Raw genomic sequence first — 19,639 nt, forward strand, 5'->3', positions numbered from 1 at the left:
ATGGGGACAGTGCCATAAATGGTGGATTTAAAACTCGACCTCAACTCATTTCCCCTACATCTGCTCTTGTGTCTACAGTGTTTCCCGAGTTCAGAGTCCTGGGTTATGACTTCTTGTCTTCAGGAAGGTTATAGTCCAGCAGAGCAGGTAAAGCCATGTAGGTCATGAATGACATCAGGCCAGGAATCTCCCTCCATGTTACATTCATCAAAGACTCCTCTTTTATTTTTCCAGCAGATGGTAGTGTAGGGTTGTATTAGCTGGGGTCCTCCAGAGAGGCAAAACCAAGAAGCTGGAAAGTCAGAGATTTATTACGAGGGACTGGCTCACAGGATTGTGGAGCCAAGAGGTCCCCCGATGTGCTGTAAATTGGAGGCCCCAGAAAGCCGGTGGCATGGTTCCAGGCAGAAGCATAGATGAACAAAGAAGGCATGAGAAAATGCTCTCCAAGCTCGAGGAGAGAGGGCAGATTCCCCTTCCTCTGCCTTTTTGTTCCATTCAGATCCTCAGTGGATTGGATGAGCCCATGCACATTGGTGAGAACCATCTTCTTTACTTACTGTACCGACAAAAATGCTAATCTGGAGACATTCTCACTGATGCAGCCAGAAATAGTGTTTTACCCACTATCTGGGCATCCTATAGCCCAGTCACATAAAGCTAACCATCACAAGGGTTTTCCGAAAGAGGTGTCTTTAAAAAATTCCCTCCACATGGTTGGGACTACACATAAATAATGGGGGTGGCTGGTGGTCTAAGATTCACACCATGTGAACAATCAGTGTTAATCAGTGAGAGAGGTTGTATCTGATTTGGAGGTGTCGGGGAAATCTTTGTGGGGGAGGCATTATTAGAGATGGCCTTGAAGGGTGGCCAAGAAACATGGCGGAGGGGACGAGAAGGAGCTATAGCCACCGAATATTGTGTGGACAAAGACATGTGGCCTGGCTTCTTGTCACCCCTGTCTTGGGTTTGGTGTCAAGGGGGAGAAACATGGTCCTGAGTTGAAGATTAATGTGCTGCTTTTTGAATCAAGTCAATAATTGTTAAGCACGCTGTGCCCGATAGCATGATGCTAGACAAACATGAACGACTGAAACCAAGTCCTTATCTTTGCTTCTGTTGAGAGCAAATGTGTGAACGTGAAATTCTTAGGAAACAGTCAGGGACTATGGATTGCTAAGGGCTTATAATGTGAGGTGTGGATTAAAATGAGCTAAGAAAAGGAAAGATTATTAGGAAAGGCCACATGGGAGAAATGGAGCTTGATACTCAGCTTTGTGCACACCCCTGCCCCGCCAAAAAAAATATTGGGTTTGGGTTGAAGTTAGTGGGGAGGGAAGACACTTTGAGTGAGAGAGATCTTGCTCTCCCTCTCGCTCTCCCTCTCTTCGAGAGGAAGAGAGGGAGAGTGAGAGTGAGAGGGAGCAGAGAGAGACAGAGATAGTAAGAGATGGGGGTAGGACCAAATATGCTGTGTGCTGGGAGGGGGAGCCAGGAGCGAGGATCAAGTACTGCTGAGCTAGGAAGGAAACGGAGGAATTTGTAGGACCATGCCCACTTTTTTTCAGAGAAGGTTAACTGAGGTGCAGAGAGGCTAATCGGGAACTGGTACCATTTAATTCAAAGTCTGTGGACTCTACTTTGGTTCACATAGTCCCTATCGCACTGAAACCAGCCAGGATTAATTTTGTTTTCAAGCAACAGAAAGCCCAAAACCTAAAAGTCACTTAAACATGAGAAGCATTGGATTTGTCCCTCCTGTAAACAAAATCCAAGGGTTGTCCAAGGCTTCATCATGATGTTCCATGATGTCAGGGACCCGGCCTCCTCTGCCTCTGGCTTTATCATCCTTAGCCGGTGGCTTCCACCTCACAGACCAAACTGGCAGCGAGTGCTCCTGCCATCATGTCTGTATCCCAGCCATCAGGAAGGAGGAAGGAGCAAAGAAGGGTTCATCCCCTCCTTTATATGATACATGTTACCTGTTATAAATATTATGCCTTCTCCCCTGCTTTTGGCCAGAACATAGCCATGGGCATGCCTGGCTACAGGGAAGGCTGGAAAATGTATGCTTTATTGTAGAAGGCTGTGTGCACAGCTAAAAATGGGGGTATTGATGACTAAGGCCAGAGAGGAGAGAGGATACTGAAGAACAACCAGAAGTGTCTGACACCCTGTGAGGCCTGTGGCACCATCGTAAAATTCTCCAAGCCTCTGTACTTTCTCCATGAAAGGAGAAAATCCACACTTAGTTGTTTGGGTAAAATTTCAGGCATATGGAAAGTATCTGGTACAACATTTAACACATATTAGTTGCTAAATATGTTTTTGTCCCTTTTTTTAAAAAAGTGGTTGTTATTACTCACATGTCCAAGGAGATGGGACAAGATCGTTGGCCTCCTGATTTGAAGACCGGGGTCTTTGTATGCAGTGGCACGGAGGGACAGGTTCTTAATTGTTTTCTGGTTTGTTAGTTTAATTGACTGGTAGAAGCAGTAGGATTTTTTTTTCCAATAATAATTTCTCAGGAAGTGCAGTGTGTTTGTGATTCGAGCGGAGGTGGGTGTCCTAGAAACCCACTGGCTTCCCCCTCCCCCCGAACTTCCTCCTGTGCCTTTGGGTTACCTCATCAGATCCCTCGGGATCCACCGAGCACGCGTGGGCACCCACTAGACAGATAGATAGAGGAGGGTCATTGTCAGAAGGCGAGAAAATATGATGAGACCTTTGTTTCCCTCAGTAAGTGGGCGATTAGCATCTCCTTTATGCCGGGAACCATTGCCCGTTCTAGAACGGGGTGCAGCAGAGAATGGGCAACAAATGCCCTGCCCCTGTGGGGCTCATGTTCCCGGATGGGGCTATCCAGACATTCTTGGATGAAATCGCACATTGAATTGATTCACATCAAGTCATTTTGCATATTGTGTTGGTGGGAGTGGGGTCAGGGGTGCTGAGGAGGCACCTTCCATGCACATCTGCCTGTTCAAGATCCTGAAGACCTGTGCTGCATAGACACAGGTGATCGAGTGAGCTCCTGGAAACTGCTTGCCACCTTACCTGGTTTTGTGGGGTCTCTTGGAATAGAAGCTCATTAGGTGAAATGGCTCCATGAGCCCTGGTGCCAGCCAGTTCCAAATGGTTAGGTGATGCAGAGTCACTAGAGGTTAATGGTGATACGTTTGGTGCTACGTGGGTGGTGTTATAAAATGCGATCCAGCATTTCTAAAACTTCCAGATCCCCCATCAGGTTCCTGAGAGAAACCACTCATATAAGGAACAAGAACACATGTGAGATCCTGAGAACCACGTTATTCGTGGACACTCAAGCTTCTGACGACTCCTGACAAAGTACAATTAGGGCATGTCTCTTAGAGCCTACTGGACATGTCCTGCTCCCCACATAAGCCTTGGCCAAGTGGTTCGGCTCTGCTGTCTGGCGACGGAGGCAGGGGGACGGTCATATTCACAGAGAAGGCTTCTCCCTGACTTACGTACTACAAGTCTTAGACTTGGAGGTTGCGTTACAAAAGGCAGCATGTGGGGCATGTCCCCCCAAACCACCGTCAGCTCAGATGTGCTCACCAAATGGAGACAGGAAGTCCAGGAGGCATGAAGGGGAGGGTGGCAGCCCTTTGTGCATGATAGCCTGGTCCAGGGGTCCCACGGGCTCCGAGCAATCAGACCAGCGCCTCTCTTTCCCTGGGGTGAGGGACTGAGGCAGCACATCACCTCCCTTGAGGGACTGGGATTAGTAGCCAAAACAGTCCTCCAGCATCTAAAAGATTAAAGCCCCTTAATCTCAAATGTTCGGAGGAGAAAAGATACTTCTGTGAAACCGAGATGCTGGCTGCCATTGCACACCCCTCACTGACCTCATTATGGTCCATCGAAGTTCATCCCTGCAGTTACACAGTGGCGTGGCTGTTACAACCTGATTTCTATGGAAGGGGAAACAGAAGCTCTGAGAATGTAGGATGCTTTCCTGGGTTTGGAAGCAACAGCAAGACATCGTAGCCCCGGCCGAGTGGTTGCAAACTCAGCAGTTGCTTCACAGACTCGTCTCTGTGAGGCTGTCGCGTGGAAAATAAGCACTGACCGAACAAGGTGCCGGAGGCCTAGGTCTGTTCGTTTATTCCACAAATATTTTTAAGCTTGTACTGGAACACACACTGTCGTCGGTGTTTTAGAAGCATGGCGATGAAGCCAGACAAAGATTCCCTGCCTTGATGGAGCTTACCCTCTCCTGTGGCAATTTTTAAAACTATAGTATTGCTGGGCGCCTGGGTGGCTCCCATCGGTTAAGTGTCCAACTTGTGGTTTCGGCTCAGGTCATGATCTCATGGTTTGTGGGATCAAGCACCACGTGGGGCTCCAATACGGAGTGTGGAGCCTGCTTGGGATTCTTTCCGTCTCCCTCTGCCCCTCTTCCCTGCCTATTCTCTCTCTGTAAATAAATACACATTAAATATATAAATATATGTGTACATATATACATATATGTATATGTATATATAATTGCTCAGCCAAGGCAACTGACATTATTATTTTGTAATCAGCCACAAGAGAATTTGAGTTTAAAGAGTAAATACTAAATACTTACCTCTTTTTTTTTTTTTTAACCCAGTAGTTTTTTTTTTTTTTTCCTTCTTGGTCTTTATGCTGTCATTTCTGAGCCCGTTTGGGATGCTGCCAGCCTAGAATATGGAAATCTGTGTGTTGGAGTGATTACATTTCTGTCCTGACATTTAAGTCATAGCCCTGAGGTCGTGCCTTTTGGTAATTGTTGAGGGGAAATGGGAGGGCACCGATGAGCCTGTGAAGTTGAGCACCAGGACAACTGGAGGCTTGCTGGAGAGAAGCAGGGCACGCTGCATGCTGGGAAGGGCTGGCGTGCGGGGCGAAAGCGCTATGCGTGGGGCGTAAAGAAGGAAGAGTTTGGTGGCCATCAGGGGGTAGTTAATAGAAGATGAGGGGGCGCTCAGACACGCATCAGAGTTGAAGGGATTTCCGGCCGCCGGGAGAGTGCTGCCAAGAGCAAAAAACGTTTTCAAGAATCGAGTGTCTTGAGGAGGTTGAAGAAAACAGAGACTCTGTTTTCAGAAACATGTAAATTACATCGCAGACGGAGAAGGGTGATACCCAAAGCAGTTCGAGGGGGCATTGAAGGCAGAGTGTGATTGGGGGTGGAGGAGGGGGGGACTAAAGCCCCAGGGGAATGTGGGAAATGGCAAAGCAGATGGAAAATTAACCAAAAATTGAGAAACACTAAATGGGTTATGGTGGCATTTGTGAGACAGTAAGAGAATTAGAGTCTGAAGGCAAATAGTGAATAATAAATATGTCTAGGGAACATTTCAAATAATCAGATTTGGGAAGTTAAAGGAGACTTAGGACGACACAGGCAAAAAAGAGGAAATAGAAATCAGAGGGAATGAGACATTTTAAGCGATAGTGTGAGGAGCTTCTGCAGCCTATGTATGGGTAGCTTTTGACGGGAGAACAGAGGGACCCTGGAAGTGAGTGCATTGAGTGGCCACCATAAGCATGGCCTTAAAAAGACCATTGCATTTGGAGTGGGGGTGTTAGAAAATGTGACGGGGTGGAAAACTAGTAAAAAAAAATGCATAGGAAATGTCTGTAAATATTAGCTACTATTTATTAGGTTATAGCTATAAACCAGGCATAGTAAAGCCGGAACAGTATTTTAAGGGCACCATCCCTAAACCCGGGAGTTAGGTAACTGTTAGCTCCAACCACATGCAGCTGTCTTGGCTAGTTCGTGCAGTGTAACCTGATCCATTTTTTACAAAGAAAGAAATGAAGGCTCAGAGAATTTTAAATACACTGCCGAAAGTGACACAGCCGGGAACACAAAGCCAGGCTTGGATTCCTGTTCTGTTGTCCACAACAGAGAAATAGCAATTCGTGCACATATTTATTCAGCATCGGCTTTGTACCAGGCACTCTGTTTGGCCCTGGAAATGCGATACTAAAGGCCTTCATGATGCTCACCATCTATTGGTTAAAAAATACCCCAAGACCAAAGACAGTCTAGAGCAGCTGTCTGGTAGAATGTAAGCCTCATGGAATCTTATGTTTTCTAGCAGCACATTAAACAAGGAAAAAGAAGCAGATGAAACTAATTTTAATAATCTGTTTTATTTCACCCAAGCTGTCCAAAATATTTTGATATGAAATCAACGTAAGGTTATTCATGAGATATTTTACATGATTTTTTTTTATACAGATTCTCCGAATCTTCTGTGTGTTATGTCCTTAGGGCTCACCTCTATTCAGACTACTTCAGGTGCTCAATAGCCAGCTGTACTTGGTGGCTGTTATAGTAAACAGTTCAGGTCTAGAGAGAACTTGAAATTCAGGCCTAGTTTCTTTGCAGTCATAATACAGGAAAAATGGCCCTCTCTGTTTTTCAGTGTTATTTCTGATCTCTTCGTATCACCCATTCATAGGGCACACAATGCAAGCAGAAGACAAGTGATGATCTGGACTTTAGCTTCATACACCTAAGTAGATACTGAAGGAAACTTGTTCGTATGTATGTCAGATAATTTACATGTTTTCTAGTTTAATGTTGTGTATGTCACTGACAATGAAAACCCCAGCTAGTTGGCTTTACCATCAGTCGTTGATAATAACACACAAGTGGACCCTCGGGAGACCCCTGGAGCCTCCACCCTGCTCAATTTTGCCAGCATGCTTTCCTGTATTTATTGCTCCTGACGGAAATGTTGAAGATGTAATTTGAAGCTTAGCAGCTGCCAGAATTTCTAATATTTTATCTGATCACCGAAAGTTTATAATCCATTTTAGAGAGATAAACAAAACAATGATAAGATTTTGCTGTTTAATACAAGTACCCAGCAGGTGTTAATGGGGACCAAGCAATGGGGTGTGTAATGGCATTTCCCTAGGTAAAGGATTTTGCTCTGGAGCTAGTTTAAATGGGAAGAAAGCCTGAGAAAATATGGATTCTCCTTCCTAGAAATTGGATGGGGGAATTGAAGGTAATAGGTGTTTGCATCCTGCCAGCTTCATAATGAAATTACCGTTTAACAAAAAATTTTGGTAGAGGTTCCCTCCCCAACCACACACACACAAGGGATTGAAGACTGTTAATAAAATAAAAAAAAAAAGGAAAAACTAAAGAACCTATATTAACATTGAGTATACAGACTCATTGGTCCAGAATATTAAATCTTAAAGGAACACAGAAAATTAGTGAGTGTGAGAACGTCCGTATAGTTGTTTCCATATAACCTGAAGAAGAGCCATCACATCTAAATAATCACCCTGCTCATTCCATCTGATCTCACTACAAGAGGGGAGAAGAGGAATGGGTGGAAGAAATAATGATGGGGAATCAAAGAGGAGGGAGGCTTAAGTAAATTCAGCTGGCAAATCAAAAGAAGATATGGATACTCCGTGGTACACGCCAGCTCCGTGGATAAAATAGCGACTGTGGTGTTCAGTCGTGATATGTAACGCTGTGAGTGGCCCTCCCCGGCCTCATGTCTATGTCAGAGCCAAAGCATTTGCTCTCTGGTCTGCCTTTTCCAAAAAGATAACAAACTGGATATTTCTAAACCTCTTGATAATTGACTGAAATTTTCAGTTCATCCACATTTGGGCCATTAGATAGATCCATCCTGAGCTCTTTCCATCCCAAAGGGATGGACAAATTGAAACCTGGCTTGGTAGCTAATTTGATTCAACAACAACAACAGTGATAATAAATAAAAGACCTTAGTGAATTGGCTGGCCTAACCCTAAGTTTTGGGTAGCAAATACAGAGTGACTTGGCAACTGATTTCATACTAGCTCCTACTCACTGGTGGTCTTTGTCTGCAATATTTATATTGAAATTCCATGAACAGTGTTCCATCCTGTTCCATGGTTCTATGCCGTTGGCTTTATGGCTTCCTCTATGCAGCGCATCACCACCCCTTTCCCCTGGCCATTCACCTAGCCAGCCCTTATTATCCCTTCCTGACACAATCCAAACGTTTCCACTTTGTTTCCTGATTCCAACTCTGCCATCAGAGCAGAGCCATTCTATTCCTTACGCTCTTCACCAGCCTACTTAATACAAATCTCTAATTTCATACTTACTGTCTTTATTCCAATTATTTATTGCAGGAATGTATTTGTTTACTTTTGTATCATTTTTCCTATCACATCTCTTGGCACAGGTCATGACACATAGTAGGTACTCAAATATGTCTATAGGTTGGATGGGTGGGTGGGTGAATGGATCAATACATGGATAGATGGATGGACGGACAGATGGATGAATGGGTGGCTGGGTGGGTGGATGGATGGATGGATAGATACACGGGTGGGTAGGTGGGTGGATGGATGGATGGATATATGCATGGGTAGGTGGATTGACAGAATGATGGGTGGATGGATGGATACAAGGATGGATGGACTGACAGATGCATGGATGGAAGGATGGATAGATGCATGGATGGAAGAATGGATAGATGCATGGATGGGTGGATTGACGGATGGATGGATGGATGGATGGACAGATGATACAAGGATGGATGGACTGATGGACGGACGGATGGATGGATGGATAGATTCATGGATGGGTGGATTGACAGAATGATGGATGGATGGACAGATGGACGATAACAGGATGGATGGATGCAAGGATGAATGGATTGATAGATGGATAGATGCATGGATGGGTGTATTGACGGATGGATGGACAGACAGATGGATGGATGAATGGATAAATGGATGGATGGATAGATGCATGGATGGGTAGATTTACAGAATAATGGATGGATGGATGGACAGATGGACAGATGATATAAGGATGGATGGACTGACGGATGGACAGATAGATGGATGGATGGATAGATGCATGGATGGGCAGATTGACAGAATGATGGATGGATGGATGGATGGATGGATGGATGGATACAAGGATGGATGGACTGATGGACGGATGAATGGATGGATGGATGGATGGATGGATGGACAGACGATAGATGAATGGATGTATACACGGATGGATGACACTTGTGGTGATGATCTGTCAACATACTCAACCACCAAACATGAACTCCAATGCTACAATGGGCCACGGCTAAAATTAATCATGGGGAACAAAAGCAAAAGTCAAACTGGAAAAATACAAACAGAGTAATTTAGGTCCCCCTAGTTAGTGAGAGGTTTTTAGACATAAACAAAAATGTTGGAGTTGTCCTTCAATGCAGAGAAGCATTTTTACTTCTTCTCTTGGCAGGAAATCCGACTGCATGACTGCTTTACTTAAAACCTTTCATGGATCTCCATGGTCTTCTGAACAACATCCAAACCCTTTAGGGCGGTATTCAAAGTCGTTTACGATCTGGCTTCAGGGATTCTCTTCAGACAAATCCCACTGCCTCTCAGCTTACTAAGCTATTCCCTGCTTTCCCTAGCATGTGTCACTGCCTTTGCTGACTCTTCTTTACTCAGGGTGATTCTTTGGCTCAGAACTCTTTTCTCCCACCTCTTCTTAACCCTTTTACTCTCCTAGATTCCCCAGTAAGTGCCACCTGTATCCCTTAGGTTGAGTGAGCGGCCTTCCTCGGCATTCTTACATCTCCCACTCACTGTGCATTTGTGCAAGAGTGGTGTTCTACGTGCTGTCATTGTTTATGTGCCTGTGTCACAGAGTGGTAAAGATACCTGTAGGAGGGCGGACAGCCACTGCGGTTTTTATTCCTGTATCTAGAAGACTCCCCATAGGGTCTGACATATAATAGACATTCAGTAAATAGTTGTTGAATCAACAAAATACCTATGAGGAAATGATCACAGATACCTCGCATGCACACCAAATAGAGTGATTACTCTTTGCTCCTTCTAGAATCGCAGTGCTTTATTTTTCTGTTTTTTAACAAACACTATTTGCAAGAAACTTGGAGAACAAAAAGACACACACACACAAATAAAAGGTACCTGTAATCCCTCTGTGCATAGACAAACCCTATTTTTATTCTCTTCTGTTTAACATTAAATAGTGAGCATTTTCTCTTCACCCTTAAGTTGTCATCAAAACACGATTTAGAAAAAAAAACAAATAGTTCATTGAATGGATACACAATATTTGCTTTTTTGCCTTTTCCCCAGTTTCTTCACCTTGTCCTTGGAGACCTGATTCTCCCCCCGCACAACACAGTCTCCACTATGGCTGCCCAGGGGCAGACATGTGACCAGTTAGGACAGTCCCTGGTTTTAGAATTTTTTTCATAGTCTATTTCTCCTCCTTAATATTTTACTTCTTCAGCTGCTTTTGGTGTTAAGGGAATGTGAAGCAAGAAAATGCCATGGCCTTGAGATAGTCTGTCTGTCTGGGATCTCTGAATATTTCAACCCACCATACTACATTAACTGAGTATCTGCCAAGTGGTATGTTCCCATGCAAGTCTGACAGCTTCACCTTTTTCTTAAGCTGCAAGGAGAAGTGGAATCCTGGGGACCCTCCCACCCGAATCATGGGAGTTGACCTCTGCCTCCCTCCCTCCCTGTCTGCATCCACCTTGCCTACAGGCAAGGTGGCTTTGAGGGGTGCTGGAGATAAGAGTATCACAAGGAAGACAGATGTTGTGCAATGAAAACACCTAGGCTAAGGGTTGACCATACGGATGTTATATAAAGCGGATGGTGAGGCGAGGCGTTGTCCTTGATGCCTCTCTCTCCCCCAACCTCCACATCACTAAACACCTGCTAAATATTCTCCACTTGGTCCTATTTGTGGCAGCTGGTATTTCTCCTTCTCCTCCCTTTCTTTTGGGGCCACAACAGTTCCCAGGCCAACATCCTCTCTGACCTGGATAATAAGCACAATGTAACCAACCCCCTATGTCCCCTCCAACTCATTCTGTACACAACATTCAAGTCATGTTATACAAGAAAAGTCCGATTGTACCACCTCCTTGATTAAAACCTTCAGTATCTTCCTACTGTTTTAAAACAAAAACAAAAGTCTTTAACATGGCCTGAAAAGTCTTGCTGTATCTCACCGATTCATCTTCTCAGCCATACCACATCCCACATTCTTCTGTCTCTCTCTCTGCTTTGGTCTCGCTGGTTTGCAGTCAATCCCTCATGTGTACCAGTACAGGGCCTTTGCACGTGCTGCTGCCCTTTGCCTGGAATATGCTTATGTCCTTTTTTTTAACCTAGTTAATACTGACTCCTTATAGCCTTGCCTGACCCCTGTTTCACTTCCACATGGCACACTCACCTCTCTACTATATCACTTGTCATAGATCTGTAATTAATTAATGCCTGTCCTGTCCTTTAGACTATAAGCTTCATGGGGAGAGGGATCCTATCTGTTTCCTTACTTACCTTCATCCAAGTGGCTGCGTCCTGGCCTGTAGCAAATATCTATTAAGTATTAGTAGAATGAGTAATGAACAGATGGGATACTATTTCTTGGAAGCTGTATACCATGTGGTTTATGAGCAAGCAGCTTCCTTTAGGGAAGCTTATTAAAACATAATAGCACATGCTTTAAGACCCTCCTGTACTATCATTGGAACAGAAGTCTATGGGCATGGCAGGATGGAAGGGTCCATCCCATGTGCTAATTACAATTACTAATGCCTAAACAGGATCGGGGATTCTGAGAGTGATTACAGGTTCATGGAAACGAGTGCCTGGCCAATTAGCAGTGCCCACGCGCATACTAATACTTCCTTGGATAGAGGCCACCTGTCATGTGTGATGATGGCCACATAAGTCTTCACTTTCTGAGTGTTACGTTGATGGTGGCATCTGCTCATCTGACCTCTTGAATTCTTCCCTAAAGACACGTCTTTCTCTCTTCCTCTCTCTAGATTTATGGTCAACGTGACATGGGATGGCAAAGACTTGTCCTTCACTGAAGAAGGCTATCAGGTGCACCCCAGGCTGGTGGTGATTGTGCTGAACAAGGACAGAGAGTGGGAAAAGGTGAGCATCCTTCGGCATGCCGCATATAGGGGAAAGATGAAAGCAGGGGCCACAGAGGGGCTCGGCTTTACTCCTTTTCCTCACATGTTTTCTGCTGAGTGGCTCCAGATCCCATCCCACGACCAGGACCAGATGTTTCTTGGAACAAGGCAGACCAAACATCATAAGGTGCAGGCGGAATGCTTTTCCTGGGTAAACTGTGGTGATCGTGTGCTGTTCTGTGTGTCAGCTTCTCACATCTCATTAGGAAGGGTCCTTGAAGGACTTAGGATAAATAATGTGAAGACTAAAGTTTGGCTCATGTTGGTACAATAGACATGTTTGCTACAGAGCAGTGATCACACGAGTCTGCCTAAACCCCATATTATGCACCATAATTACACATTTTGCCATATGGAGGAACCCCTGTATTTTCTAGTCTTTTACTTTAAATCAACCCATTTCCAAAACTTAAGCATGTCACTTCTACAAATCACAGGTTGATTATATTTCTTGTAAAGCACATTTTATAGAACATGTATATTAACTATTAAAAAATGAAAACCACCACTGCAGGGAAAAAAATCATCACACGTCTTACCCAAGGCCGTGTCCTGAGTCAGAGAGGGGAGATGTCACAGGATTTACAGATGACGCCATGAGAACGATGACAGTATCTGTTCCACTTTCCCATTCTCCCACCAAGTTCCAAGTCAGTGGCCATACTATCACATAAAGAGCAGAATAAAAGAGATCAAAAGGAAGCCTGTGTCTTTATCTTGTCTTTTTTGACAAGCAAGGCATGGCTTCTAAATTGCTTCAGCAGCTTGAGATTTCTTTTCACTTTGCACATCAGATGGGCTTGAGAGATCCTAGGGGTAGGAAGATGCAGGATGTGGTGAGGAACCGTCCTATAATTAACTAGCATCAGAAAAAAGGTCTGTGCAAACAGATGCATTGACTCTGGACGATCAATGATGCATTCCTAGAAGGGAAGATGAAGAGAAACCTTTGGAAGATTTTGCCTGCTACACCCCACAGCTACAAAAGAAACTTTTCTTCAAGTGCACTTAGGGAAGTCACCAAAGTAGACTGTGTTCTCAAACATAAAACAAGTCTCGATATATCTAAAAGGATTGAAATAATGCAGAATGCTTTCTTTGACCACACAGTGTTAAAACAAAAGTTAATAATAAAAGTATATCTACAGGATCACCAGATGTTTGGAAATTAGGTCCGGCCTGTGAATAGCCCATGGGTCAAAGAAAAAAAGACGTAAGAAAATATTTTGAATGAAATGACCTTGAAAAACACAGCATGTCAAAATTTGAAGAATAAAGTTGAATATGTGCTAAGGGGGAAATTTATAGCTGTGACGGCTTATAAATAGAAAAAATAAGGGAAGTGTAAAGTCAGTGATTGAAGCTTCTACATTAAGAAGCTTGGAAAAGAGCAAAGGGAACCCAAATGAAGTAGAAGGAAGAAAACAATAAATATAAGAGTAAAAATCAAAGTCAAATACAAATATAGAGAAAAATCAACAAAGCCAAAAGCTAGTTCTTTGAAAAGGTTAATGAAACTCGTAATTTCTAGCAAGAGTGATCACACAAAAGATAGAAAACACAAATACTAATAATCAGTACTAAAAATGTAAGAGGGAATATTAACACAGATCCTGTAGACATTAAAACGATAAAAAAATTGGGAATAATGTATGCCAACAAATTCCACAATGTAGATAAAATGGGCAAAGTTTTTTTGGAAAAAAAAAACAAACACCCACCAATTTCCAAAACTGACATAAAAAGAAATAGACTGAATTCCCTAAGTTTCTAAGCTCTAAACTTGCTAAGAAATTGAACTCATAACTAAAATCTTTCCCATTTCAAAAACAAGAAAAACTCCTGACCTAGATGGCTTCACTGTGAATTCCATGAGACATTTTAAAAAGAAATGACAGCACTCTATGTAATGTTTCAATATAGTAGTAATCAGAACCCAGCACTATATTAAAAAAGAATAATATATCATGGATAAAGGATGTTTATCTTATGAACTGGTTTAATGTTCAAAAAAATAAATCAGTCTAACTTACTGTGTTAATATAATAAAGGAATAAATTGCATGGTCTTCTCAACAGATGCCAAAAAAGCATTTGATGAAATCTAATATACCCATTCATGGTAAAGAGGGAGATTTCTCAATCTGATAAAGGTTATCTATGAAAGCCCTATAAGTAACATTTTGCATAGTGATAAAGTGATGAAAATAGATCTATAAACATACATTCAAGTGATTTGTGACGAATAATTATGACAGTGAGGGAAAAGAAAGTCCTTTTAATAAATGTTGCTAGATCAACCAGATATCCATATAGAAAAAAAAAATACCTTAACCCATAGTTCACATTATACATAAAAATTACTTAACATAAATTTCCAACTTAAATGTAAGTTAAAACTGTCAAGTTCCCAGAAGAAAATTTAGGAGGGTATTGCTGTGATCTGAGAAAGTAGAATGCACAAGCATTAAGCATATAGTAAAAATAATAAACTGGACTCCACCAAAATTTAAAAATTTTTAAATTTTGCTCATGTACCAACACGGTTAGAAAATGAAAAGGCAAGCCACAGACTGGGAAAAGAATATTAACTATGGTTTTATTCATATACATACACATACACACACACACACATATACACACAAAGAACTCCTATGAATCAATAATAAAAAAGAAAAACAACACCGAAGTGTGAAATTAAGTTAGACACTTCACAAAAAATATTACTCAAATGGCCAGTAAGTAAATGAAAACATGCTTAACATTGTCGATCATCAGAGACATGCAAACTAAGACCAGAATGATATTTCACTTCACACCCGCTGAATGGCTAAAATGAAAGACTGACAATACCAAGTGTTGACAAGGATACGGAGCAACTGAATCTCTTAAATATGGCTGATCACAATGTAAAATTGCAATCACTGTGGAAAAGTGTTTGCCAGTTTCTTACAAAGCTAAACATATGCAAACCTTACAACCTAGTAATTCCACTCCTAGGTATTTACTGTAAATAAATATAAGCATATACCCCCAAAGTAATATTTGTATAAGAATGTTCATTGCAACTTTATTTCTTCATAATAGAACATCAGAAGGAATGTCAATGTGCAGCAACAAGAATGGATAAATAAATTATGGTATATTCACAAAATGGAATGCTACTCATTAGTAAGGAATGAACTGGTAATACCTACAACATGCATGAATTGCCAAGCATTATGGTGAACAAAAGAAGGCAGACACAGAGAAATATACTATATAATTCCATCTATGTAAAGTTCAATAAGAGGCAAAACCAGTCTATGGGGTTAGAAACAGGAATGGTGGTTGCTTTTGTGGAGGAGGGGCATAGGGAGCTTTCTCAGGTTACGGCATTGTTCTCTATCTTGACATTTGTCAAAGTGCATCAGACTTTTACCCAGGATCTGTTTGTTTCCTTGCATGTTGTTGTACCTTAATTAAAAACAATTTTTGAAACCCTTCATATTGAGATTCCCAGCACAACTAACCACCAGTGTTGCCTAAGTTTTTGTATTTAACCCCCTGAAACAAATACTAATTATATCAACAATAGCCATTGTTTATTGAACACCTGCTCTATTTCTCCTCTAGGAGGTATACCCAAGCACCGAATCTCCCTCCCTCTCTCCTTTCTTTCTTCCTTTCTTCCTTCCTTCCTTCCTTCCTTCCTTCCTTCCTTCCTTCCTTCCACAAATACTTATTTAGTGCCTACTACATGCCAGGCACTATTCTTGATACTTGGAATTTATCAGTGAACAAGACAGACAAAAAAACAACTTCTGTACTCATAGAACTTAGATTCTAGTCTGCATGTGGAGGAGGGTAGGGTGGGAGTCTGTGTACTTTTGTGAGGTTTTAGGAAAGAATTGAATTCTAGTTAACTGGCACCTGGTATACCCTGTGGCCCACATCTCCATCATTGAGCTGGGCTCAGTGCATCTGGGACACAGAACATGCCTTTTTATTTTTTTTTTCAACCTGTAATGTTTTCCTGGACCCACTCCTTATATCTATCCTTCAAGTTCTGGGTTTTCTTTCCTCTTACAAATGCAAAGCCAACATGCAAATTGCCTTCTTCTTATTCTTAATAGGAGGTAGGGAACGTGGGCCTTTCTGCCTTATGGTGTTGTGTTTTGGGGTTCTTTTTCAACAGTTTGAAGTTACACAACCTGAGGATCCCTTGTGGAGCTGTGAAATCCATCTCCTTGCTTGGATCTCACCTGTCCTGGGTCCGACTTGGCTCACCCCTGTGAATTTTCAGTGCTGCCCGTGGATCCGGCTCATTTGCCAGAGAGCCTGTGTACAGGGAGGCCACTGCAGCCCAGGTGATAACATTGCATAAAAGAAAGCTGCCCTTGATGTGCTGTTTCCAGACGCAGAAAGTGCCCTTTTAATATTTTGTGTGTTCTCCTTCCAATTCCTGTTGAAATATAACAATTTCTCAGAAAGGCAGCTCGGGGAATTACTGCCGAATGGAGCTTAGACTGTACAACTGCTTCCTGTGGTTGGTCTGTTCTCTCGGCACTCAGGGGATCCAGTGCTTCAGAAAAAACTCCTTGTGCTTCTGTCTTGAAGAAAGAGGAAGCCAGTGGAGCAGCTAAACACCAGTCATGTCATCCTTAAACCTGCCCCCCAGCAGGAGACACAGTACAGCAGGTCGTCAGAGGGGACAGGCTGCCGAAGGAGGGAGCAGTTATTCTGGGGCTCGGAGGCGTCTTCTTTTTGTCTCTGAGGTCACCCAGTGGCATCACGGGAGGCAGCTGCATGTAAGGAGGGTGTCTTGGAAATCGTGACAAGCCGTTGGAGGGGCATTTGCTCTCTGCGGGGCCTTTGTGTGTGGCTGGAGGGCATTATTCTAGTGCCATGCACAGTGCCCACCTGTGTTCAGCAGACCTAGAACTCGGTGCTAAGCAGGCTTTCTTCTTGCAAGTCAGGACTTCCATGCTCCTTGCCTCTCCTTTTCTGCAGTGGTTTTGCTCTTCCTTGGAGCTTGGTGGGTCCAAGGCTTCCCAGAGATATTTGAAAACGGTGCCATAGATACAAGGCAATTGACACCCCAGTGCCCACTACGGGCCAACTCTGTGGCCACCATTCCATCAGGCACCGGGGCCATTCCAAGGATGAGTAAGAAACCATCCCTCTCCTCAGGTAGCTCATAACCAAGCCTTCGCCGGGGTGAGAAGGGTGAACTTGACTTGGCCAGTTGGGGTAGTTTTCAAGAAGTTAGGGGCTTTGGAGCTGGGCTTGAGTATAGACTGCATTTCTCCAAGTGGAATCATTTTCTTCTTAACTACTTGAAAGCAATGCTTTGGGAATAATTGTATTTACCATTTTGGGTTATACTAGCTTTAAAATGAACATATACATGGGAGTGCCTGGGTGGTTTAGTCAGTTAAGCATCTGACTTCGGCTCAGGTCACGATCTCATGGTTCATGGGTTCTAGCCCCGCATCGGGCTCTGTGCTGACATCTCAGAGCCTGGAGCCTGCTTCAGGATTCTGTCTCCCTCTCTCTCTGCCCCTCCCTGCTCATTCTCTGTCTCTCTGTCTCTGTCTCTATCTCTCTCTCTCAAGAATAAACATTTAAAATTTTTGTTTTAACTTTAAATTAATGTATATATGTATATGTGCACACACAAATATACACATATGTACAGACTAGCTTTACAATGGAGATAGATTTAGAAAGAGAGACAGAAAGGGAGAGAGAGAGACTCTAAGAAAGATTTTGAAGGCAGTTTGGAATTTTTGACCTCAGAAATAGGACAAAACCCATACCTGTTGAAGTAAAAGAACCCTCTTGTTTTCCAGAGAAGCACTAATTAAGGATAATAGTAATGCTCCAGAAGACATGAGAGGCACACATTGTGTCTTCCCAAACCCAGAGTCCCACTCTGGTGCTCTGAAGCACCCTCCTCCCCTTCCTTCTCTCCGGTCTGCTTGCGTTTTCATTGGTGCCCTTGGCACCAGCTGCCTTCCGCATAGGATGACTCCCAGATTGCTCACTGCAGCCCAGACCTCCCGATCTCCAGACTTGCTTGCAGAATACCCCCAAGTGGAGAGCTCCCAGGCCTCCAGCTTCCATCATGTAGTACCTGGCAGAGGGGGTTGGGACCTGAAACAGGTCACTAACCTGAATTTCTATTTGGGAGGCAGAGCTAAGAATGCCTCCTTGAGATGAGCTGTTGAAAAAACTAAATGGGATCATGCATGTAAGATTCTCACCCTAGTTCTTGGTACAGGGTAGTCTTTTCCTTTTAATTTCTTTTTTGTTTTTATGTATTTTAGAGAGAGAGCATGCTTAGCACCAAGCCCAACATGGGGCTCGATCCCACCACCCTGAGATCATGACCTGAGCCAAAATCAAGAGTCAACGCTCAACTGACCGAGCCACCCAAGACATGATGTGGCACGTCAGTGTGTCCTCAGACTTAGGGAGGCTTTCATCAACGGTGGTGATGGCAAAACAATTGCCTGTCACATCCACTTGTGACATGATGTCATTTCCAATTATGGAATGCTCCAGCCCTCTCCCTTCTAGACCACTGTATTTTATTACTCCTCCCCACTTTCCCACCTTGCTTAGCCCAGAATGACCCCGTGAGTCTCAGGAACTCTTGAGAATGTGCAGAAGATTTCTAGTGTGTGTTTTTGTCTGATATCAAGAATCTCTGAAAAAGCTCGTTCTGCTGAAAGATTGGAGTATTTATGCAAGCATTGTGTTTGGCCTCTGCAGACACATATTCCAATGATCATGTGACGGAAGTCATGGAGGAAAATTGTAATCGAGAGGCCACTAGTAAGTGACAATCAATAGAGCAATTGTGTGCGTTGCTGAAACACACCATTTGCACATTCTCCGAGCCGTCACAAGCACGTTTTGACTTCCACCATGTGCCCGCTTCACTTAGAAAACAATGGCAGCCCAATTGATGAAGCCATGCGCTCTGGCTGTGACTAGCACTGAGAGAATGAAGTTGGTTTTCAAGTTTTCACTTGCCCTTTGACCATTCTATGTCTGGTGCTCAATAGCCAAGACTCAGTCAATATTAGTAAAACGGAAGGGTTCCTGGGTGGCTCAGTTGGTCAAGCATCTGACTCTTGATTTCAGCTCAGGTCATGACCTCCTGGATTATGAGTTCGAGCCCCATATCAGGCTCTGTGCTGATTCTCTGTCTCCCTCTGCCCCTCCCCTGCTTGCTCTCGCTCTCTCTCTCTCTCTCTCTCAAAATAAATAAAATAAACATTAAAATCTTTTTTATTTATTTATTTATTTTTTATTTTTGGGACAGAGAGAGACAGAGCATGAACGGGGGAGGGGCAGAGAGAGAGGGAGACACAGAATCGGAAACAGGCTCCGAGCCATCAGCCCAGAGCCTGATGCGGGGCTCGAACTCACGGACCGCGAGATCGTGACCTGGCTGAAGTCGGACGCTTAACCGACTGCGCCACCCAGGCGCCCCTAAAATCTTTTTAAAATACCTGTAGAATGGTTTTGAGAATGGATGGAAAAATTGGTTTTCAAGAATTTCCCCCCATGTGGAACGTCTTTTAGTGTTGGCCATTCAAGTGTAGTTCTTGGGGCAACTTGTAT

The 19,639-nt window shown here is 43.3% G+C and overlaps 1 protein-coding gene across 1 annotated transcript in view; it reads left to right on the forward strand.

Moving 5' to 3' along the window:
* Positions 1 to 19,639, forward strand: part of GRIN2A (glutamate ionotropic receptor NMDA type subunit 2A) — a 366,464-nt gene that overhangs the window by 244,800 nt on the left and 102,025 nt on the right. Inside the window, exon 3 of the mRNA XM_042921276.1 lies at positions 11,868 to 11,982. Coding sequence (XP_042777210.1) covers positions 11,868 to 11,982 — 115 coding nt within the window. The remainder of the gene's footprint in view (positions 1 to 11,867; positions 11,983 to 19,639) is intronic.

The sequence above is a fragment of the Panthera leo genome, chromosome E3 (assembly GCF_018350215.1).
Source record: "Panthera leo isolate Ple1 chromosome E3, P.leo_Ple1_pat1.1, whole genome shotgun sequence".
In the NCBI taxonomy this organism is placed as follows: Eukaryota; Metazoa; Chordata; class Mammalia; order Carnivora; family Felidae; genus Panthera; species Panthera leo.